We start from the raw sequence: 21,371 nt of genomic DNA, 5'->3' as shown, positions 1-21,371 counted from the left end.
GAGATTTCAGTGAGCCAAGATCACACCACTGCACTCCAGCCTGGGCGACAGGGCGAGACTCCATCTCAAATACATACACACACACACACACACACACACACACATACACACACAGTAAGAAGAGATAAAAGAAAAAAGAATAAAAAAGAATGAAGCACACCTACAAGATCTAGAAAATAGCCCCCAAACAGCAAATCTAACAGTTACTGGCCTTAAAGTGTTTTTCTACCTAAAGGTAGAAAAACAGATAGGGTAAAAAGTTTATTCAAAGAGATAATATCAGCAAAATTCTCAAACCTAGAGAAAGATATCAACATTCAAGTACAAGAAGGTTATGAACACCAAGCTGACTTAACCCAAAGAGTAACTGAAGGCATTTAATAATCAAACTCCTGAAGGTCAAAGATAAAGAAAGAGTCCTAAAAGTCCCAGGAGAAAAGAAACAACCTGCCAGCATGGTGGCTCACACTTGTAATTCCAGCACTTTGGGAGGCCAAGGTGGGTGGATCACCTAAGGTCAGGAGTTTGAGACCAGCCTTGCCAATATGGTGAAATTCCATCTCTACCAAAAAATACAAAAATTAGCTGGGTGTAGTGGCATGCATCTGTAATCCCAGCTACTTGGGAGGCTGAGGTAGGAGAATTGCTTGAACCCAGGAGTCAGAAGTTGCAGTGGGCCAAGATCATGCCACCGCACTCTAGCACATGGGCAACAGAGTGAGACTCTATCTCAAAAAGAAAAAAAAAAACAAAACATGAGAAACAAATAACATACAATGGAGCTCCAAAGCACCCAGAAGCAGACTTTTCAGTGGAAACCTTAGAGTCCAGGAAGAGAGTGGCATGACATATTTAAAGTGTGAAGAAAAATACTTTTTGCCCCACAATAGTATATCCAGCAAAAATATTCTTAAAACATCAAGGAGAAATAAAAACTTTCCCAGACAACCAAAAGCTAAGAGATTTCATCAATGCCAGGCATGTTCTACAAGAAATTCTAAAGGAAGTTCTTCAATCTAAAAGAAAAAAATGTTAATGAACAATAAGAAATCATCTGAAGGAAGAAAACTCATTTTTTTTTTTTTTTTGAGACAGAGTCTTGCTCTGTCACCCAGGCTGGAGTGCAGTGGCGTGATCTCAGCTCACTGCAACCTCTACCAGGTTCAAGTGATTCTCATATCTCAACATCCCAAGTAGCAGGAATTACAGACCCACACCACCATGTCTGGCTAATTTTTTTTTTGAGATGGAGTTTCGCTTGTTACCCAGGCTGGAGTGCAATGGCATAATCTTGTCTCACTGCAATCTCCACCTCCTGGGTTCAAGCAAGTCTCCTGCCTCAGCCTCCTGAGTCGCTGGGACTACAGGCGCGCACTACCATGCCCAGCTAATTTTTATATTTTTTAGTAGAGACGGTGTTTCACCATGTTGACCAGGATGGTCTCGATCTCTTGACCTCATGATCCACCCGCCTCGGCCTCCCAAAGTGCTGGGATTATAGGCATGAGCCACTGTGCCCGGCCTTAATTTTTGAATTTTTAGTAGAGAAGGGGTTTCGTCACATTGGCCAGGCTGGTCTCAAACTCCTGACCTCAAGTGATCTGCTAGCCTTGGCTTCCCAAAGTGCTGGGATCGCAGGAGTGAGCCACCACACCTGGCCAGTTGTCATCTGTTCAAAAAATAATGGGTTATATTATTTGCAAGCCTCATAGTAACCTCAAATCAAACAACATACAGTGGATACACATACAAAAAAGCAAGAAATTAAATCATACCACCAGATAAAAATCACCTTAACTAAATAAGGAAAGCAGGAAGGAAGGAAAGGAAGAGAACGCCACAAAACAAGCAGAATTCAACAAAATGGCAGGAGCAAGTCCTTACTTATCAACAACAGCACTGAATGAAAATGGACTAAACTCTCCAACCAAAATACATGCAGTAGCTGAATGAATAAAAAACAAGATCCAACAACTTGTTGTCTACAAAAAACATGCTTCACCAATAAAGATACACACAGATATAGAGAGATGAAAAAAAATATTCCATGACAATGGAAACCAAAAGAGCAGATGCAGCCATACTTATATCAGACAAAACAGATTTCAAGACAAACACTATAAAGAGACAAGGTCATTATATAATGATAAATGGGTCAATTCAGCAAAAGAACATAACTATTGTAAATATATATGCACCCAACACTGGGGTACCCAAATATATAAAGCAAATATTATTAGTGCTAAACAGATACCCCCAATACAAAACTATCTGGAGACTTCAACACTCCACTTTGGCAATGAACAGATCTTCCAAACAGAAAATCCACAAAAAAACACTTAACTTAATTTTCACTATAGACCAATTGGACCTAATAGATATTTACAAAACATTTCATCCAATGGCTGTACAATACACATTCTTTCCTTCAGTACATGGATCATTCTCAAGAGTAGACCATGTGTTAGATAACAAAACATGTCTTAAAACATTCAAAAACACTGAAATATTATGAAGCATCTTCTCTGACCACAATGGAATAAAACTAGGTATCAATAACAAGAGGAATTCTAGAAACTGTACAAAGATATAGAAACTGAACAATATGCTACCAATTGACCAGAGGGTCAAAAAATAAATTAGAAATTTAAAATTTACTTGAAACAAATGATAATAGAAACACAATGCACTGAAACCTATGGGATATAGTAAAAGCAGCACTAAGAGGGTAGTTTATAGTATAAGTGCTTATATCAAAAAGAGAATTAAAAAGACCGAAGAAAATTTCAAATAGATAACCAAATGATGCATCTTAAAGAGCTAGAAAAGCAAGAGCAAACCAAACTTAAAATTTGTAGAAGAATAAAGAGCAGAAATAAAATTAAAACAAACAATGCAAAAGATCAATGAAACAAAAAGTTGGTTTTCTGAAAAGATAAAATTAGCAAACCTTTAGCCAGACTAAGGAAAAAAGAGAGAACACCTAAATAAATAAAATTAGAAGTGAAAAAGGAGACATTAAAATTGATACCATGGAAATTCATTAGTGACTACTAGAAACAACTATATGCCAATAAATTGGAAAACCTAGAAGAAATAGATAAATTCCTAGACACATACAACCTACCAACATGGAACCATGAAGTAATCCAAAACCTGAACAGACCAATAACAAGTGACAAGATTGAAACAACAATAAAAAGACTTCCAGTAAAAAAAGCCCAGCACCAGATAGCTTCACTGCTAAATCTTACAAAATATTTAAAGAACTGATAACAATTTTACTCAAACTATTCCAAAAAATAGAGCAGGGGTCCCATAACACCTGCGCCACAGACTGGTACCAGTCCATGGCCTGTTAGGAACAAGGCCGCAGTGCAGGAGGTGAGTGGCAGGCAAGTGAAAGAAGCTTCATCTTTATTTATAGCTGCTCCCCATTGCTTGCATTACTGCCTGACCTCTGCCTCTGTCAGATTAGCCGCAACATAGATTCTCACACGAGTGCAAACCCTGTTGTGAACTGTGCATATGAGGGATCTAGGTTGTGCGCTCCTTATGAGAATCTAATCCCTGATATCTGTCACTGTCTCTTGTCACCCCTAGTTGCAGGAAAACAAGCTCAGGGCTTCCACTGATTCTACATTATGGTGAGTTGTACTATTATTTCATCATATATCACAATGTAATAATATTAAAAATAAAGGGTACAACAAATGTAATGCACTTGAATCATTCTGAAACCATACGTCCCCCAATCTTAGTCCATGGAAAACTTGTCTTCCACAAAGCCAGTTCCTGGTGCTAAAAAGGTTTGGGACCACTGAAAGAGAGGAGAACAGAATATTTCCAAATTCATTCTAAAAGGCTTGTATCGCCCAGATACCAAAACCAGATAAAGAAACATCAAAAAAGAAAACTACAGGCAAATATCCCCGATGTACACTGAGGCAAAAATCCTCAACAAAATACCAAACCATATTCAACAACACAAGTTCACTGACCAAGTGGGATGTACCTCAGATATGCAAGATGGCTCAATGTATGCAAGTCAATCAATGTAATATATCATATCAATGAAATGAAGTACGAAAACAATATAATCATTTCAATCGATGCTGAAAAAGCATTTGACAAAATTCAACATCCTTTCATGATACAAGCCCTCAAAAACTGCGCAATAAAATTCAATATAATAAAAGGCATATGGGCCGGGCGCGGTGGCTCACGCCTGTAATCCCAGCACTTTTGGAGGCTGAGGCGGGTGGATCACGAGGTCAATAGATCAAGACCATCCTGGTCAACATAGTGAAACCCCATCTCTACTAAAAATACAAAAAATTAGCTGGGCATGGTGGCGCGTGCCTGTAATCCCAGCTACTCAGGAGGCTGAGGCAGGAGAATTGCCTGAACCTCAGGAGGTGGAAGTTGCGGTGAGCCGAGATTGCGCCATTGCACTCCAGCCTGGGTAACAAGAGCGAAACTCAGTCTCAAAAAAATAAAAAAAATAAAAGGCATACATGACAGACCCATAGTTAGTAAAGTACAGGACAGGGAAAAACTGAAAGCCTTTCCTATAAGATCTGGAACACAACAAGGAAGCCTACTTTCAGCACTGTTATTCAATATGGTACTGGAAGTCCTAGCTAGAGCATTCAGACAAGAGATAAAAATAAAGGGCCACTGAAAGTCAAATTATCCCTGTTTGCAGATAATATAATCTTATATTTGGAAACATCTAGACTCCCGCAAAAACCTATTTTACTGATCAACAAATTCAGTAAAGTTGCAGGACACAAATCAACATACAAAAATCAGTAGCTTTCTACATGGCAATAGTGAACTATCTGAAAAAGTAATTAAAAGTAATCCCATTTATAGTAACTACAAATGAAATTAATACCTAGGAATTAAGTCAAAGAAAGATTTCTACAATAAAACCATAAAATATTGATGAAAGAAAGAGGATACAAAAAAAATGGAAAGATATTCCATGTTCATGGACTAGAAGAATAAATGTTGTTAAAATGTCCAGAGTTCCCAAGGCAATCTACAGGTTCAATGTAATCCTGTCAAAATACCAATGACATTCTTCACAGAAACAGAAAATCATATAGAGCCACAATAGACCCAGAATAGTCAAAGCTATCCTGAGCAAAAAGAATACAACTGAATCACATTATCTGACTTCAAATTATACTACAGAACTATAGTAAACAAAATACCATGGTACTGGCAAAAAAAAAAAAAACAAAAAACAGATACAAAGACCAATGGAACAGAGAACCCAGAAACAAATCCATACACCTACAGTTAACTCATTTTCCACAAAGGTGCCAACAACAAACATTGGGAAACAGACAGTTTCTTCAATAAACAATGCTGGGAAAACTGGAAAGCCGTATGCAGAAGAATGAAACTAGACCCCTATCTCTCAACATATACAAAAATCAAATTAAAGTAGATTAAAAATTTAAATCTAAAACCTCAATCTATAAAACTACTACAAGAGAACATTCAGGAAAATCTCCAGGACGTTGGTCTGGGCAAGAATTTCTTGAGCAGCAACCCGCAAGCACAGGCAACCAAAGCAAAAATGGACAAATGAGAACATATCAAGTAAAAGCTTTCTTCATAGCAAAGGAAACTATCAACAAATGAGAGACAACACACAGAATGCGAGAAACATTTGTATAACTACTCATCTGACAAGAGATGTATAACCAGAATATATAAAGAGCTCAAACAACTCCCTAGGGAAAAAAATCTAACAATTCAATTAAAGAATGGGCAAAAGAACTGAATAGACATTTCTCAAAAGAAGATATATAAATGGCAAACAGGTATATAAAAAGGTGCTCAACAGTACTGATTACCAGAGAAATGCAAATCAAAACTACAATGAGCTATTATCTCACTCCAGTAAAAATGACTTTTAACCAAGAGACAGTGAATAACAAATGGTGGTGAGGATGTGGAGAGAAGAAAACCCTTGTACACTGTTGGTGGGAATGTAAGTTAGTGCAACCACTATGGAGAACAGTTTGGGTGTTCTTAAAAAACTAAAAATTGAGCTACCACATGATGCAGCAATCGCACTGCCAGGTATACACCCAAAAGAAAGGAAATCAGTATACTGAAGAGACATCTGCATTTCCATGTTTGTTGCAGCCAACATTTTGAAGCAATCTAAGTGTCCATCAATGGACAAATGGGTAAAGCAGATATGGTACATGTACACAGTGGAGTACTATTTGGCCATAGAAAAAAATGAGATCCCATCATTGGCAAAATGGAAGGAACTGGAGGTCATTATGTTAAGTGAAATAAGCCAGGCATGGAAAGACAAACCTCACATGTTCTCATTTATTTGTGGGTGCTAAAAACTAAAATAATTGAACAAATGGAGATAGAAAACAGGATTATGGTTACCAGAGGTTGAGAAACATAGTGGTGTGGCAGGGGTGGCGGGGGGAGTGAGGGTGATTAATGAGTACAAGAAAACCCAGAAAGAGTAAGATTTGATACTTGATTTTTTTGGGGGTGGGCGGGGGGGCAGGACGGAGTCTCACTCTGTTACCCAGGCTGGAGTACAGTGGTGTGATCTCAGCTCAATGCAACCTACCCCTCCCAGTTTCAAGCAGTTCTCCCACCTCAGCCTCCCAAGTAGCTGGGATTACAAGCATGTGCCACCATACCTGGCTAATTTTTGTATTTTTAGTAGAGAAAGGGTTTCACCATATTGGCCAGGCTGGTCTTGAACTCCTGACCTCAAGTGATCTGCCTGCCTCCCAAAGTGCTGGGATTACAGGCATGAGCCACTACACCCTTCGGTCAATAATAATTTAATTATATATTTATAAATAACTAAAAGAGTATAACTAGATTGTTTGTAACCACAAAAGACAAATGCTTGAGTGGATGGATACTCCATTTACCATGATGTGATTATTACATATTTGATAAAGTATGCCTATATCAAAATAACTCAAGTACTCCATTAATATATAGAGATATATACACACACATCTATTGTGCACCCACAAAAAATTTTAAAACTTTTTAAACAAGACTTTATTAGGAATGGGAATGGTGGCTCATGTCTGTAATCCCAGCACTTTGGGAGGCCGAGGTGGGGGGATTACAGGATAGAGACCATCCACTACATGGTGAAAGCCCATCTCTACTAAAAATACAAAAATTAGCTGGGCATGGTGGCATGTGCCTGCAATCCCAGCTACTTGGGAGGCTGAGACAGGAGAATTGCTTGAACCAGGGAGTCAGAAGATCTGTACCACTGCACTCCAGCCTGGTGACAGAGTGAGACTCCATCTCAGGAAAAAAAAAAAGGAATAAATACAATATGATTATGACTGTATTTTTTAAGCTGCACATAAAAAATAATAAAAGAAAATATATTGCTTTAGTCTTGTGTATTTGAACTAGATTTGGTATTTTTCTCATTTTTCTTTGTATTTTTTAATGAGCATTTATTTCTCTTTTATTAAGAAGGAAAATTAACAAAAATTTCTCCTGCCAGCTGTCTGCATATGAGGGCAAGGACAGGGGAAGCTGAAAACAGTTAAGTCTTAAAAAAGAACTCTTCAGTGTATGTGCATATAATAACGCCTCTTGTCCTACTTCCCATTAGAAGCATTGCTAACAACCTCAGGGAGCTCCAGGTCCTCTACCCAGATTAGCCTCATTTTGTCTAGCTGAAATATTTGGATTCTGTAAGATTTTACTTGGGAAATGGTTTCTACTGGTAAAACAAAGAACAATAATCTCTACCCATTGTCTACTCAGTCAATCAGCCTGTGATCCCAGCAATCTACCTTGATTAGTACCTTCCCTCTACACCAAACCTCAGTCACCAAATCTACTTTTAAAATATTATTCATGTTTTCTTTTGTTTTTTTTGAGACAGAGTTTTGCTGTTGTTGCCCAGGCTGGAGTACATGGCATGATTTCAGCTTAATGCAACTTCCACCTCCCAGGTTGAAGCGATTCTCCTGCCTCAACCTCCCAAGTAGCTGGGATTACAGGCATGTGCCACCACACCCAGCTAATTTTCTGTATTTTTAGTAGAAATTGGGTTACTCCATGTTGGTCAGGCTGGTCTCTAACTCCTGACCTCAGGTAGTCCACCCTCCTCAGCCTCCCAAAGTGCTGGGATCACAGGAGTGAGCCACTGTGCCTAGCCTCATGTTTATTATTTCTTTTCCTTCCCTTCTGTCCTTGTTCTTTTTCACCTGAATTTGGTGGTAACTTCGGAGAACTTACTGCTGCTCTCTCTTCAGGATCACCCGCTCTTCTAGTTTTGTCTACACTCTGCTTCCAGCATTCTCCTTCTGATGGTATCTACTTTATTAGGGACAGGAGAAAACCAAAGTGTTTTTCCAACTCTTTGTACACCATTTAACACAAAACACTTTGCCTCTGGTCACCAAAATGTGTGGGGATTTCTCCCCACTAGCAAGCAATCAATCTGACACTACCAAAAGATCACCTCAGATCCCACTGGTTAAGGGCTCAGAGCCACAATACTATCCCTACTTTACATGCCAGTTCCAAGCCCCAGGCTGTGACCTGTGCTTTCTACCAACCAGCTATAAGTTGGAGTTCCCCCAACTCCCTACTCAGGTTCAATTAATTTGCTAGAGCGCTCAGAGAACTCTAGCAAAAGGGAAACACTTTACTTATGTTTATCAGTTAATTTTAAAAGGATACAACAAAGGACATAGATGAACATGATGAACAGTCAGAAGAAGATACACATAAAGGAAGGTGTGGAAGGCCCCAAGCTCAGAAGCTTCTGTCCCCAGATTTGGAGTGCACCACCCTCTTGACACATGGATGTGTGCACCAACCTGGAAGCTCTCCAAATTTTACAGTTTAGGGATTTTTATGGAGGCTTCATCACAGAGGTATGATTAATTATTAACTCAATTTCCAGCCCTTCTCCCAACCCCAATGAATAGGGGGTAGGGCTGAAAGCTTCAAGGTTATAATTGTGGCTTTATCTTTATGGTGACTAACCCCAATCCAAGAGCCCACCAAGAGTCACTTCATTCGTACAAAAGTCACGCCTAATTACCCAGGAAATTCTGAGGGATTTAGCAGCTCTGTATCAGATGCTCCTATCATTCAGGAAATTACAGAGGTCTTAGGAGTTCTGTGTCAGGAACTGGGGTCAAAGACCAAATATTACAACAAAAGGTTCTTCTAGTACTCCCATCTACAAGGGTATTAGGAACTCTGTCTCAGGAATCAGGGCATTGATCAAATATATGAAAAATGATTCTCCTAGCACCCCTATCATTCAGGAAATTACAAGGGTTGCAAGAGTTCTGTGCCAGAGAGTGGGAGCAGAGACTAATATACATTGTCATGTGTCGGAACAACGGGGTAAGTTCTGAGAAATGCATTGTTAGGTGATTTCATTGTTGTACAAACATCATGGAGCATATATCCACAAACTTAAATGTGTACAGCATGCTACTGTACTGAATACTATAGGCAATTGTAATGCCTACATATGGTAAGTTTTGTAGATATGTAAGTTTTGTACATATGGTAAGCTACATCTAAACATAGCTAAACACAGAAATGGTGCAGTAAAAACACACTATTATCTTATGGGACCACTGCTGGACAGCCATCCATTATTGACTGAAACATCACTATGCCGCAAGTGACTGCATTTCTTATTATTTCACACACTTTTCTTTTTTTTTTTTGAGACGGGGCCTCACTCTGTCACTTAGGCTGGAGTTCAGTGGCATGATCTCAGCTCACTGCAACCTCCACCTTCCAGGCTCAAGTGAGCCTCCTGTCTCAGCCTCCAGAGAAGCTGGGACTACAGGTGCATGCCACCACATCAGCTAATTTTTCTGTATTTTTTTGTAGAGGAGGGGTTTTGCCATGTTGCCCAGGCTGGTCTAGAACTGCTGAGCTCAAGCAATCCACCCACCTTGGCCTCCCAAAGTGTTGGGATTACAGGCACGAGCCACTGTATACAGCTTATTTCACATACTTCTTTACTCATTCATTAAGTCTCGGTCTCAGCATAGATTATGACTAATAACTTTATTATCTAGGTCGCTACTGTATAGTCACCACCTATGCTACACTGTTATTTCCTCAGTGCATTCCTCTCTGACCCACCCTATCTAAATTTGAATCTCCTTGCTATTTTATCCTTAGTCCTATACGCTGATATATAGATTTTCTTCACGTAACCAGTATTTCATATGTATATTTGTAATCTATCTTCCTCACCAGAATGTAAGCTCCATGAGGGAAGGGACTTTGTTCTATTCCTTGTTTATCCTTAGCACTCAGAAAAATGCCTGGCACACAGTAAGTACTATTTAATAAATATTTACTGAATCAATGAAAGAACGTGGCCTACCTCTCAGATCTCATTTCTTGCCACACAATGCCATCTTTCCTTCCTTCCTCCCTCCCTTCCTTCCCCCTCCTTTTTTTTTTTTTAACCAGGAGACATAGCTTTATTTAGACTGAGAGCTGGAGAACGAGACTAGGACCTGACACAGCACATTGGACTAAAAAGGAAAGGTGAGCTCTTTCCTTGCCTAACGCAGCCATGGCTCGTGGTCCCAAGAAGCATCTGAAGAGGGTGGCAGCTCCAAAGCATTGGATGCTGGATAAATTGACCAGTGTGTTTGCTCCTCGTCCATCCACTGGTCCTCACAAGTTGAGAGAGTGTCTCCCCCTCATCATTTTCCTAAGGAACAGACTTAAGTATGCCTTGACAGGAGATGAAGTAAAGAAGATTTGCATGCAGCGGTTCATTAAGATTGATGGCAAAGTCCGAACTGATATAACCTACCCTGCTGGTTTCATGGATGTCATCAGCATTGACAAGATGGGAGAGAATTTCCGTCTGATCTATGACACCAAGGGTCGCTTTGCTGTACATCGTATTACACCTGAGGAGGCCAAGTACAAATTGTGCAAAGTACGAAAAATCTTTGTGGGCATAAAAGGAATCCCTCATCTGGTGACTCATGATGCTCGCACCATCCGCTACCCTGATCCCCTCATCAAGGTGAATGATACCATTCAAATTGATTTGGAGACTGGCAAGATTACTGATTTCATCAAGTTTGACACTGGTAACCTGTGTATGGTGACTGGGGGTGCTAACCTGGGAAGAATTGGTGTGATTACCAACAGAGAGAGGCACCCTGGATCTTTCGATGTGGTTCATGTGAAAGATGCCAATGGCAACAGCTTTGCCACTCGACTTTCCAATATTTTTGTTATTGGCAAGGGCAACAAACCATGGATTTCTCTTCCCCGAGGAGGGTATCCGCCTCACCATTGCTGAAGAGAGAGACAAAAGACTGGCAGCCAAACAGAGCAGTGGGTGAAATGGTCCCTGGGTGATACGTTAGATGTTTATGCATAATTAAAAATCATATGGCATGATTAATAGAAAAAAAAAAGGAAAGGTGAGGTTCCAAAATGGCAGTCAAAGCTTATTGACCAAATGGACTCTACTTCCCAGCAACCTTGCAGTTAGTGCAACCAACAAAAGGCCTGCCGGGGAATGTATTTGCCACTAAATTCCCCAAGTATGCCAACATTACAAAAAAAAATTTGAGGTTTTTCATCATAATCAAGTTTCCACAAATCTCCCCAATCACAAGTATTATAAGAGGAAGTAAAAAAATCACATTTTACAGATCTCAAACTTATCTTCAATACTTAGTTCATCATCTTCAAAAAATAGCTCCCCTGCTAAACTCATTAGCCATGATCTATCCAAGCAGCAACAAAGTGGCCATGCCATGGCAATCCTCTTCCCATTTTCCCTAGGCACTCAGGGCTGAACAGCAGAGTGAGGCTCAGGTGGTGGTAGGGGTGGGGAGCTCGAGAGCTACTTTCCCCCAATACAACAGGGCATCTGAAGCTTAATGGGAGAGCAGAATGGGTGAGACTTAAGGGAAGGGTCCAGGGCCTGTATTCAGTCAGAGTCATTGCTGGAAGAGGAGGAGGAAGAGGAGAAGGAATGCCTGCCATGCTTGTGGTGCTGGTGCATCTTTTTATGAGCTTTCTTCATTTTCTTCTACATCTTCTTGTCCGCTATCACTCCTGGACCAACCATGCCAGGAGCCAAGGGATTCTCAGGAGGCATTCCAGAGGCAGGTGGAAAGAGGGTAGGGACCCGAGGGTTGGCATTCTGGATACCTGGCTGTGGCACAGGATGAGGGGGCCCACCTGGGGGGAAAGCTGGATTGCCCGGGGAGCTCCTGGGGAAGGAGCCTGGGGGAAAAGGTGGATTGATAGGTGGTAGGTGAGCAAGACTAGAACCTCCAGGGTACCCAATGTTGGGGGATATGGATTTGGCCCTGGCTGCCCAGCATTGAGATTCCACATGCTTAGGTGTGTCCTCCAGCCCTATCACCTTTCCACAACCGCCTGAGTTTCATGCGTTCTTCTTCCCAGTCACCCCATCTTTCTTTATATGTGTTTCACATCTACACTACTTTCCCTTCTGTAGCACTAGCTGGATGTATCCCAACCCTGGCGCATTCCAGCTCTTTCTTTCTTTTTTTTTTTTGTTTTTTGAGACAGAGTCTTGCTCTATCACCCAGGTTGGAGTACGGTGGCGCAGTCTTGACTCACTGCAACCTCCACCTCCCAGGTTCAGGCGATTCTTGCATCTCTGCCTTCTAAGTAGCTGGGATTACAAGCATGGGTCACCACGCCTGGCTGATTTCTATATCTTTTGTAGATACAGGGTTTCACCATGTTGGCGAGCCTGGGGTCTCGAACTCCTAGGCTCAAGAGATCCACATGTCTTGGCCTCCCAAAGTGCTGGAAATACAGGTGTGAGCCAATGCGCCCAACCTTTTTTTTTGAGACAGGGTCATGGTCTGTCACCCAGGCCAGAATGCAGTTGTGCAATCATAGCTCACTGCAGCCCCAAACTCCTGGACTCAGGCAATCCTTCCACCTCAGCCTCCCAGAGTGCTGGGAGCACAAGCATGAGCCACTGTATCCAGATCAGCTTTCTTGCTTTTTTTTTTTTTTTTTTTTGAGATGGAGTTTTGCTCTTGTTGGCCAGGCTGGAGTACAATGACACGATCTCGGTTCACTGCAACCTCCATCCCTACCCGGGTTCAAGCAATTCTCCTGCCTCAGCCTCCCAAGTAGCTGGGATTACAGCCATGCACCACCATGCCCAGTTAATTTTTTGTATTTTTAGTAGAGAAGGGGTTTCACCATGTTGGCCAGGCTGGTCTCAAACTCCAGACCACAGGAGATCCACCTGCCTCAGCCTCCCAAAGTAATGGGATTACAGGCATGAGCCACCACATCCGGCCCCTGTCTTTCTTATTAGTGCTGCTGGACAAAAGTAGTCAACCTCCTGGATTAAGATCTTTAAATTTAACCTCAACTGAGTTCAGTGCTGCTCTAACATTCTACGTTTTCTTTGTCAATGTTCTTGCATTTGTGCTTTCACCCTCTCTACTCAGTAGAAAACTAAAAACCGTAAAGAACCCAATGGAAATTCTAGAACTGAAAAATGCAATGTCTGAAAAAAAAAATCATTGGCTAGGATTAATAGAACAGCGATAACTGAAAAAAATCACCCATGGCCTGGGGGTTGGGGACCCCTGCTCTAGAGTACATCTCCCACCTGAGACATAAACCCTTTGAGGTAGCTGATGTTTCCCTCATAGCTATTTGTACTGTAATAGCATACATCTTGTTCCTACTGTTTATAATGGAAATTTTCAAATATACACAAAAGAAAAGAGAAAGGAAAGTAATAATGAAACCCCACAGAGATATTACCTAGCTTAAACAAATAATCAACTTTAGATAATATTGTTTTATCTATAATATCACCCACTTTACCCTCTTTCCCCTAGTGGATATTTTGAAGCCAATTCCAGACATAATATCATTTCATCCGTAAACCTTTTAGCATGTATCTCTACATACCACAGGATACTGTTCAAAGAGACATACTGAAAGATACTGCTGGTTCCTATATAAATTATTGTACTGGTGGATCAGAATTTGTTTTTTTTTGAGATAGGGTCTCATTCTGTCACCCAGGCTAGAGTGCAGTGGCACGATCATGGCTCACTGAAGCCTCAACTTTCCAAGCTCAAGCAGTCCTCCAACACTGGCCTCCTGAGTAGCTGGCATCACAGGCACACACCATCATGTCCAGCTAATTTTATGTAGACAGTGTCTCGTCTCACTATGTTACCCAAGCTGGTCTCAAACTCCTGGGCTTAAGCAATCCTTTTGCTTTGGCCTTCCAAAGTGATGGGATTACAGGTGTGAACCACTGCACCAAGCCAGTGGTCCAAATTTCTGATATAAGCATTCTTCCAGTAAGCCACATATTAGTCAAATACACACAATATAGAAAATACAAAAAACATATATAAATACACACAATATAGAAAACACAAAAAACATATATATAGATATATATAGATATATACTTTTTTTCTCTACTGTACTTTCTTACAAGTTAAATCACTTGAAAGTAGGACTCTCAAACAAGAAAATCAAGAGAACAGTAGTCTGAATAGTTTCAATTATAATAAGACCATTGTTAAAGGATCTCAGAGATCTCTTAGGAAAGAGAAAAATCACACACGAAAACGCTCCATCTCTCAGAGGTAAATGACTTTCACACAACATAAGTTATTTGGCATGGAACAAACTGCTAATATTATACAATTATTATGCATAAAGTAATACATGTAGCTACATATTTTATAAAACAAATGCAATAAAATTAGCTTAATTCAGAAAAATTTTATTCAATAATCCTTACCTTTTGTTGGACTGAGATTCTGATCTATAAATCCTCTTACTTCTGCATTTGTAGAAGTCAAACCAACCTGAATAAAACAGTTTAAAAAGTTAAAAATAGAATATTAAGTATGTATTCAATTAATAAGCTATTTTATATCTTCCACCAGATATTCATATCAAATATATATAGCCACGTAAAATTAATTAATTATATTAACCACAGGAGTATTATTTAGAAATGAAATGTTGACACATTGTTTAAAGAGGAAAAATATTGCCCATAGTTCCAACTACTTGGAAGGTTGAGATGAGAATATTGCTTGACCCTGGGAGGCAGAGGTGCTGCAGTGAGCTGAGATCATGCCTGGGTGACAGAGTGAGACCATGTCTCAAAAAAACGTGAGGGAAAAAACAAAAAATAAAAGAAAAAAAGTGAGGGGAATATGAATTGCCCAGCTTAAGATAAAAATCCATGAAATATTATTACTTTTGAGCAGAACTGAGATTTTATAGATTTTACTGACAGTTCTTTGAAAGCAAGTAATTTGGCAGTCATCAAGTTGCCAACAGATATTTCAAAATTCCATCCTCACTGCTGCCCTTAATTTGTACTATTCTTAATCACTATCTAAACTGCTTTCAACAGTATGACATGTGAGGAATCAAATAAATACCATTAATACCACAATGTGGAAGGAAAATACACTGGCCTCAAGTCTAACTGCCTGGGTTCATATTCTGGACCAGCAAGCCTACTTGGGGTTTGGCCTTGGTCAAGTCATGCAATTTCCTCATCTGTAAATAGGAGAGTGATACCAGTACTTACCAATTCAGATTGTTATAAAGATTAAATGAGATAATTCATGTAAAGCATACAACACAGTACTTGGTACATACTGCTCAATCCATGTCAGCATTTGTTACTGTCAGTATTATACTGAGGGACTACCCACACAAGTATTTATGAATTCAGCTTAGATATTTATTTCATTTAAGGTAATATCCAATACACTACTTGGAATCACAGAGCTGAATACGGTAGTATTATCAAACAGAATATTAGAAATATATTACAAAGCCTGGAGGGGAAAAAAAGCCCTCAACTTTTGAAAACTTGGCAGAATGCAAACATCTAATAATTGGCTTCATTATTACTATTAAATTATTTTTGTAAGCATTGAAGATTTGTAATCTTAAAACATTACAATTTTGTTACATTACACAAACTTGTAACATTGCAAGTTTGTGGTATGATATCTCAAACTATACTGTTTTTATTGTTGTTGTTGTTTTGTTTTTTTGTTTTTTTAGATGGAGTTTCCCTCTTGTTACCCAGGCTGGAGTGCAACAGCACAATCTTGGCTCACTGCAACCTCTTGCCTCCCAGGTTCAAGTGATTCTCCTGCCTCAGCATCCTAGGTAGCTGGGATTACAGGTGCCCGTCACCACACCCAGCTAATATTTGCATTTTTATTAGAGACGGGGTTTCACCATGTTGGCCAGGCTGATCTCAAACTCCTGACCTCAAGTGATCCACCCACCTCAGCTTCCCAAAGTGCTGGGATTATAGGTGTGAGCTGCCACACCTGGCCCTCAAAATATGCTTTCAAGGTACTACTATACAGACAGGATTTTTTTAACCCCTTTACTGAGATATCATTGATATATAAAAGTTGCATATATTTAAGGTGTACAACTTGATGTCATGATATATCTATACATTGTAAAATGATCACCACGGTCAAGCTGACATATCCATTACCTCTACTCAGCTATTATTGTATATATGTGTGTTGAGAAGATTCAATTTAAGATCTATCCTTTTAGCAAATTACAAGTGCACAATACAGTACTATTATCATCACTGTGTGTTACATCAGATCTCCAGCAATCTGAAAGGATTTTAAAGCACACAAAGCTTTGTAACTTTATAACTATGCACTTATTGTTTTAAACACTGACTGCTTATATTTTTCTTTTTTTTTTTTTCAGACAGAGTTTCATTCTTCTTGCCCAGGCTGGAGTGCAACGGCACAATCTCAGCTCACTGTAACCTCTGCATCCTGAGTTTAAGCAATTCTCTTGCCGCAACCTCCCAAATAGGCATGCACCACCATGCCAGCTAATTTTGTATTTTCAGTAGAGACTGAAAATGGGGTTTCACCATGTTGGTCAGGCTAGTCTTGAACTCCTGACCTCAAATGATCCACCTGTCTCGGCCTCCCAAAGTGCTGGGATTACAGATGTGAGCCACCACGCCAAGCTGTGTTTATATTTTTCATAAGTGATTATTTGATAGTTTATAATATCATAATGTAAGAGCTAATTATTTCATTATTTGATAATTCAAATGCTCTAATAGCTGTTTCTTTTTGTCAAGAAGTATGTTAGCAGTAATATTTCCACATCATATCATAACAAGTGATTTTGATGCAAATCTATCTCTAGAATCTATGATTATCAAATTTTTATGCCAGTAGCTGAGACTAAGTCAAGTCATCTAGAACATGGCCTCTTAATTCTATGTAGATATTACAGTGCAGATATTTAATTTTGTCTAACTTCTTATCAGTTTTCAGTTAGAAGACAACATTCTGCAACAAAATTTGCAAAAAATAACCGTATGTTATGGCTCTTCAGAGTTGCTCACAAATAATATTAAATATCCAATTTGTTGAAGAGTATATTGTGCTTTTATTAATAACTCTCCCCCTTTCCTTTTAAACTCTTCTGCTATAGAAAGATGACAGAGGCAAAACTTGTTGGTGTTCTACTTTTAAAGAAAGCAAAGAAGGCAAAAACCTTTAATATATTCCACACTTGATACAATATGGCCATTTTAATACATGTATTATAATAACCTCAAAAGGATCAGTTTATACCTTTTTGCTATTATACAACAGAAATGGCAAAAACCTCAACTAAAACCACATATTCATAGAGAGTTCAGTTACTGGGTTACCGTTATGCTTAAACACCTGCTCTTAATATCCAACTTCTGCAGAGTAAAACAGCCAACGAATGTGGACACCTGCTTCTTAATAACCAACAAATTGTACTCTAAAAAGATAAACGTTAACTGTGAGTCAATATTGTATGCTACTGTTAGTCTCATAGATGGAGAGGAGGTGTTTATATTGAAAGCTTATATATATAAAACCAAAATTGATTTAATTAAAGCTTTGAAATAGGTATTAATCTCTCCTATCATAAGCACTGTAAAGATTCAAAAAAACTATATTATTTGAGAGTAGAAAAAGTTGGCTAACGAAAGCATCCTAAAATATTAGCCATTCTTTCCTTATTCCACCTTTAAAAAGGGCCTATGTGTCAATGAACAAGAGAAAAAAGTGAACTCATATTTCATGTTAAATTTTTTGCCTAATCATGTCTTGAGGAAAATCTTCTATCTGGGTATTCCTCTCTTTTTTTCTCAATTCAAAAAAAATAAATTGTATTGTCTGTATTTAAAGTATAAAACATGATGTTATAAGACACGCACATATATATATAATGGTTACTTATAGTGGAACAATATCTGGGTATTCCAATGCTGTGTTGTGTACTCTATAAGCAGTCACTATGTGTCTACTGAATTCAAAATATCTAAGTTCAATTTTTAAGACTCAGATCATATTCAATAATAATATTGTAATTTCACTGATATTCAACATTTCTGACTGACATAACATTACTGAAAGGAAAGGTTCAGAGTAAGACTCTCTGTGCTCAGTTAAGCTCTACCTTTCACAGGCAAGGTGATCATGCAACAGTCACTACAAGATGGGAATGATAAAACGTATGTGCACAGCAAACTAAAGAGCTCATAGGATCAAGTTAAATGATTATGTAAATATATCTGTTAATGGCAAAGCAATATTTAAAGTGTGAGTTATCATCCAAATTGCAATGGCTTCCAACACTAAAAACCCTGGCATAGACCATTTACAAAAGAGAAATGCAAATGATCAATAAACAGAATGTCAGTTTACCTAACTAGTAATCAGAGAAATGTAATAAATTGCACACCATTTTTTGCTGATTAAATTGGCAAAGATTTAAAAATAAATAAAAAGAAATGGCACTCTCATATACCACAAGTATATATATAAATTTGTACAGTCTTAGCAATATGAATCAAAAGCTCTAAATAATTATACATACTTTGGCTCAGTAATTTTGTAGACTTTTGTCTTATGGAAATAATGAGTAAAAATTGACAAAAATGTTCCAAAAAAGAAAAAAGTAGACTTAACTTAATGGCCAATATTAGGAAACTGGTGTACTGCCCATACAATAAACAACTTAAAACAGCTAGGTAGGCCAGGCTATATTAGCAGCTATAACACCAGCACCTAGGAAGGCTAAGGCAGGAAGATTGCCTGAGCCCAAGAGTTTGAGACCAGCCTTAGGCAACATAGTGAGACCTTGTCTCTACAAAAAAATGGAAGAAATTAAGTAGACAAGGTGCCTGCAGTGCTGCTACTGGAGAGGCTGAGGTGGGAGGATCGCTTGAGCCCAGGAGGTCGAGGCTTCAGTGAGCCATGATAACGCCACCGCACTCCAGCCTGGGGAAGAGAGCAAGACCCTATCTCAAAATAAAGTAAAACAAAATAAAAAGACACTTAAATGATGTTCCAGAGATATCAAGATAAGAAAAGACATTCATCACAGAAATTAAACTAAATAGTAGCCAGGCAAGTGGTTCGTGTCTATAAACCCAGCACTTTGGAATCTATAGCCCAGGCTGGAATGCAGTGGCTCAATCTTGGCTCACTGCAACCTCCGCCTCCTGGGTTCAAGCTATTATCCTGCCTCAGCCCCTCCAGCCCAAGTAGCTAGGATTACAGGCGCACTGCCACCATGCCCAGCTAATTTTTGTATTTGTAGTAGAGACAAGGTTTTGCAATGTTGGCCAAGCTGGTCTCGAACTCCTGACCTCAAGTGATCTGCATGCCTCAGTCTCCCAAAGTGCTGGGATTACAGGCATGAGCCATCACTCTGGGCCAATGTCTATACATTTTGATTGCCATACACACACACACACACACACACGTATGGCACGTGTACATATCAGATATCTTCCTAAGTAAAATTTTGCTGATATTCTCTAGGATAGCTATTTTTTCTTTTCTTTATCTGTATTTTCTTCTTTTTTCATAATGAGCATTACAGCTTACATATTTTTCTTAAAGATTCATTGACAAGGCGGGGGAAAAAAAAAACCTCAAAAATTATATTTCAATTTTTTTTTTTTAAGACAGAGTCTTGCTCTTGTTGCCCAGGCTGGAGTGCATTGGCATGATCTCTACTCACTGCAACCTCCACCTCCTGGGTTCAAGCAATTCTTCTGCCTCAGTCTCCCGAGTACTATACAGGCAAACGCCAACATGCCCAAATAATTTTTTTACTTTTTTAGTAGAGACGGGATTTCATCATGTTAGCCTGGCTGGTCAGGAACTCCTGACCTCAGGTGATCCACCCACCTCGTACTCCCAAAGTGCTAGGATTACAGGCATGAGCCATCACGCCCAGCTTCAAATTATTTACCGTATTATTGCTTAGATTAGAACACACATGTGTTTTTGGTCTAGAAGAATATCACTGAATACTAGATACTATTTGCTAGCAATTTTATCCCAGATACAATAACTATGTTGCCAGCTCCTCATCTCTTTCTTTTGCAAAATAGTCCATCCTACATTCCATGTAGTTCTAGTAGGACAGTTAATCTTGGAGGCTCAACCACGCCATGGCAGCACAAGTGGGCTCATGACTCAGAGCCTGGCCGCTTACTGTAACTCACTTCCTTCTCCAGTGTTAAAGCATGGTAAACCCACGTTTCTCCATACATTTTGAAACATAAATACTAGAAAGGAGCCAGGTACAGTGGCTCACACCTGTAATCCCAGGACTTTGGGAGGCCGAGGCAGGCATATCCCTTGAAGCCAGGGGTTTGAGACCGGCCTAGGCAACAGAGCCAGACTCCGTCTCTTTAAAAGACAAAAGTTCCCTCTCTTCTTCTAAGACAAGCATTATGAGGCCAATGTAAGTCATTATGTCACCATACGGAGAGCCTAAGGATAGAGAGAGAGACCCCTGACATCATCGTTTGATCCCCTGAATCCAGATGTGTTTGAAGCAATCTCTAGACTTTTCAGTTATGAGTCAATACATTCCACTTTTTGTCTTAAGCTGTTTTGACAGGGTTTCGATCATCTGCAACCATAAGAGACCTAATATAGCATGGACAAGACAAAAGTAACTCTTCACAAAAAACCATTATCATAAGAGAAATGTAAAATAAGAAACAAATTTAAAATATAAACATTTGAATATATGTTTAGCAATACCTCTGTCAGAAGGCAATCTCTTCCCTATCTATAATCTCTTCCGTATTTGTGAGTCACTTCTCAGTAACATGTAACACAACTGTTTACTTCTTGAAATGCTTTCTTCACCTGGGCCTCCAGATCATCAGGATAACTCTTTTCTTCCTGTCTCTGCCCATTCTTTGAGTCTCCTTTATGGCTTCTCTTGCTTTCCATCTTTTTGTT

At 39.3% G+C, this 21,371-nt stretch overlaps 2 protein-coding genes across 26 annotated transcripts in view; one reads left to right on the top strand and one right to left on the bottom strand.

Annotated features, from left to right (window-relative positions):
* Nucleotides 1-21,371, bottom strand: part of TFDP2 (transcription factor Dp-2) — a 174,827-nt gene that overhangs the window by 112,676 nt on the left and 40,780 nt on the right. For 20 of the 25 annotated variants that reach the window (XM_054246950.2, XM_054246951.2, XM_008983732.5 and 17 more), the window contains one exon: nucleotides 14,834-14,900. The exons of 2 other annotated variants lie outside the window; for them this stretch is intronic. Coding sequence is in view for 9 of the 23 variants with exons in the window: in XM_002759529.7 (XP_002759575.3) it covers nucleotides 14,834-14,900 (67 nt within the window). In the remaining 14 variants the exon portion in view is untranslated. Of the gene's footprint in view, nucleotides 1-14,833; nucleotides 14,901-17,776; nucleotides 17,875-21,371 lie in introns of all 25 variants that reach the window. 3 more of the 25 variants (XM_078354060.1, XM_078354061.1, XM_078354063.1) reach the window with 1 other exon arrangement.
* Nucleotides 10,583-11,476, top strand: LOC100415309 (small ribosomal subunit protein eS4, X isoform-like). Its single transcript, XM_035278249.3, has one exon. It carries the CDS (start codon nucleotides 10,607-10,609, stop codon nucleotides 11,351-11,353), a length of 747 nt encoding a protein of 248 aa, XP_035134140.1. The 5' UTR covers nucleotides 10,583-10,606; the 3' UTR covers nucleotides 11,354-11,476.

This window comes from Callithrix jacchus, chromosome 17 (genome assembly GCF_049354715.1).
Source record: "Callithrix jacchus isolate 240 chromosome 17, calJac240_pri, whole genome shotgun sequence".
NCBI lineage: Eukaryota > Metazoa > Chordata > Mammalia > Primates > Cebidae > Callithrix > Callithrix jacchus.
Note: the sequence above shows the minus strand (reverse complement) of the source record. Positions and strands in the feature narration are given on the sequence as shown.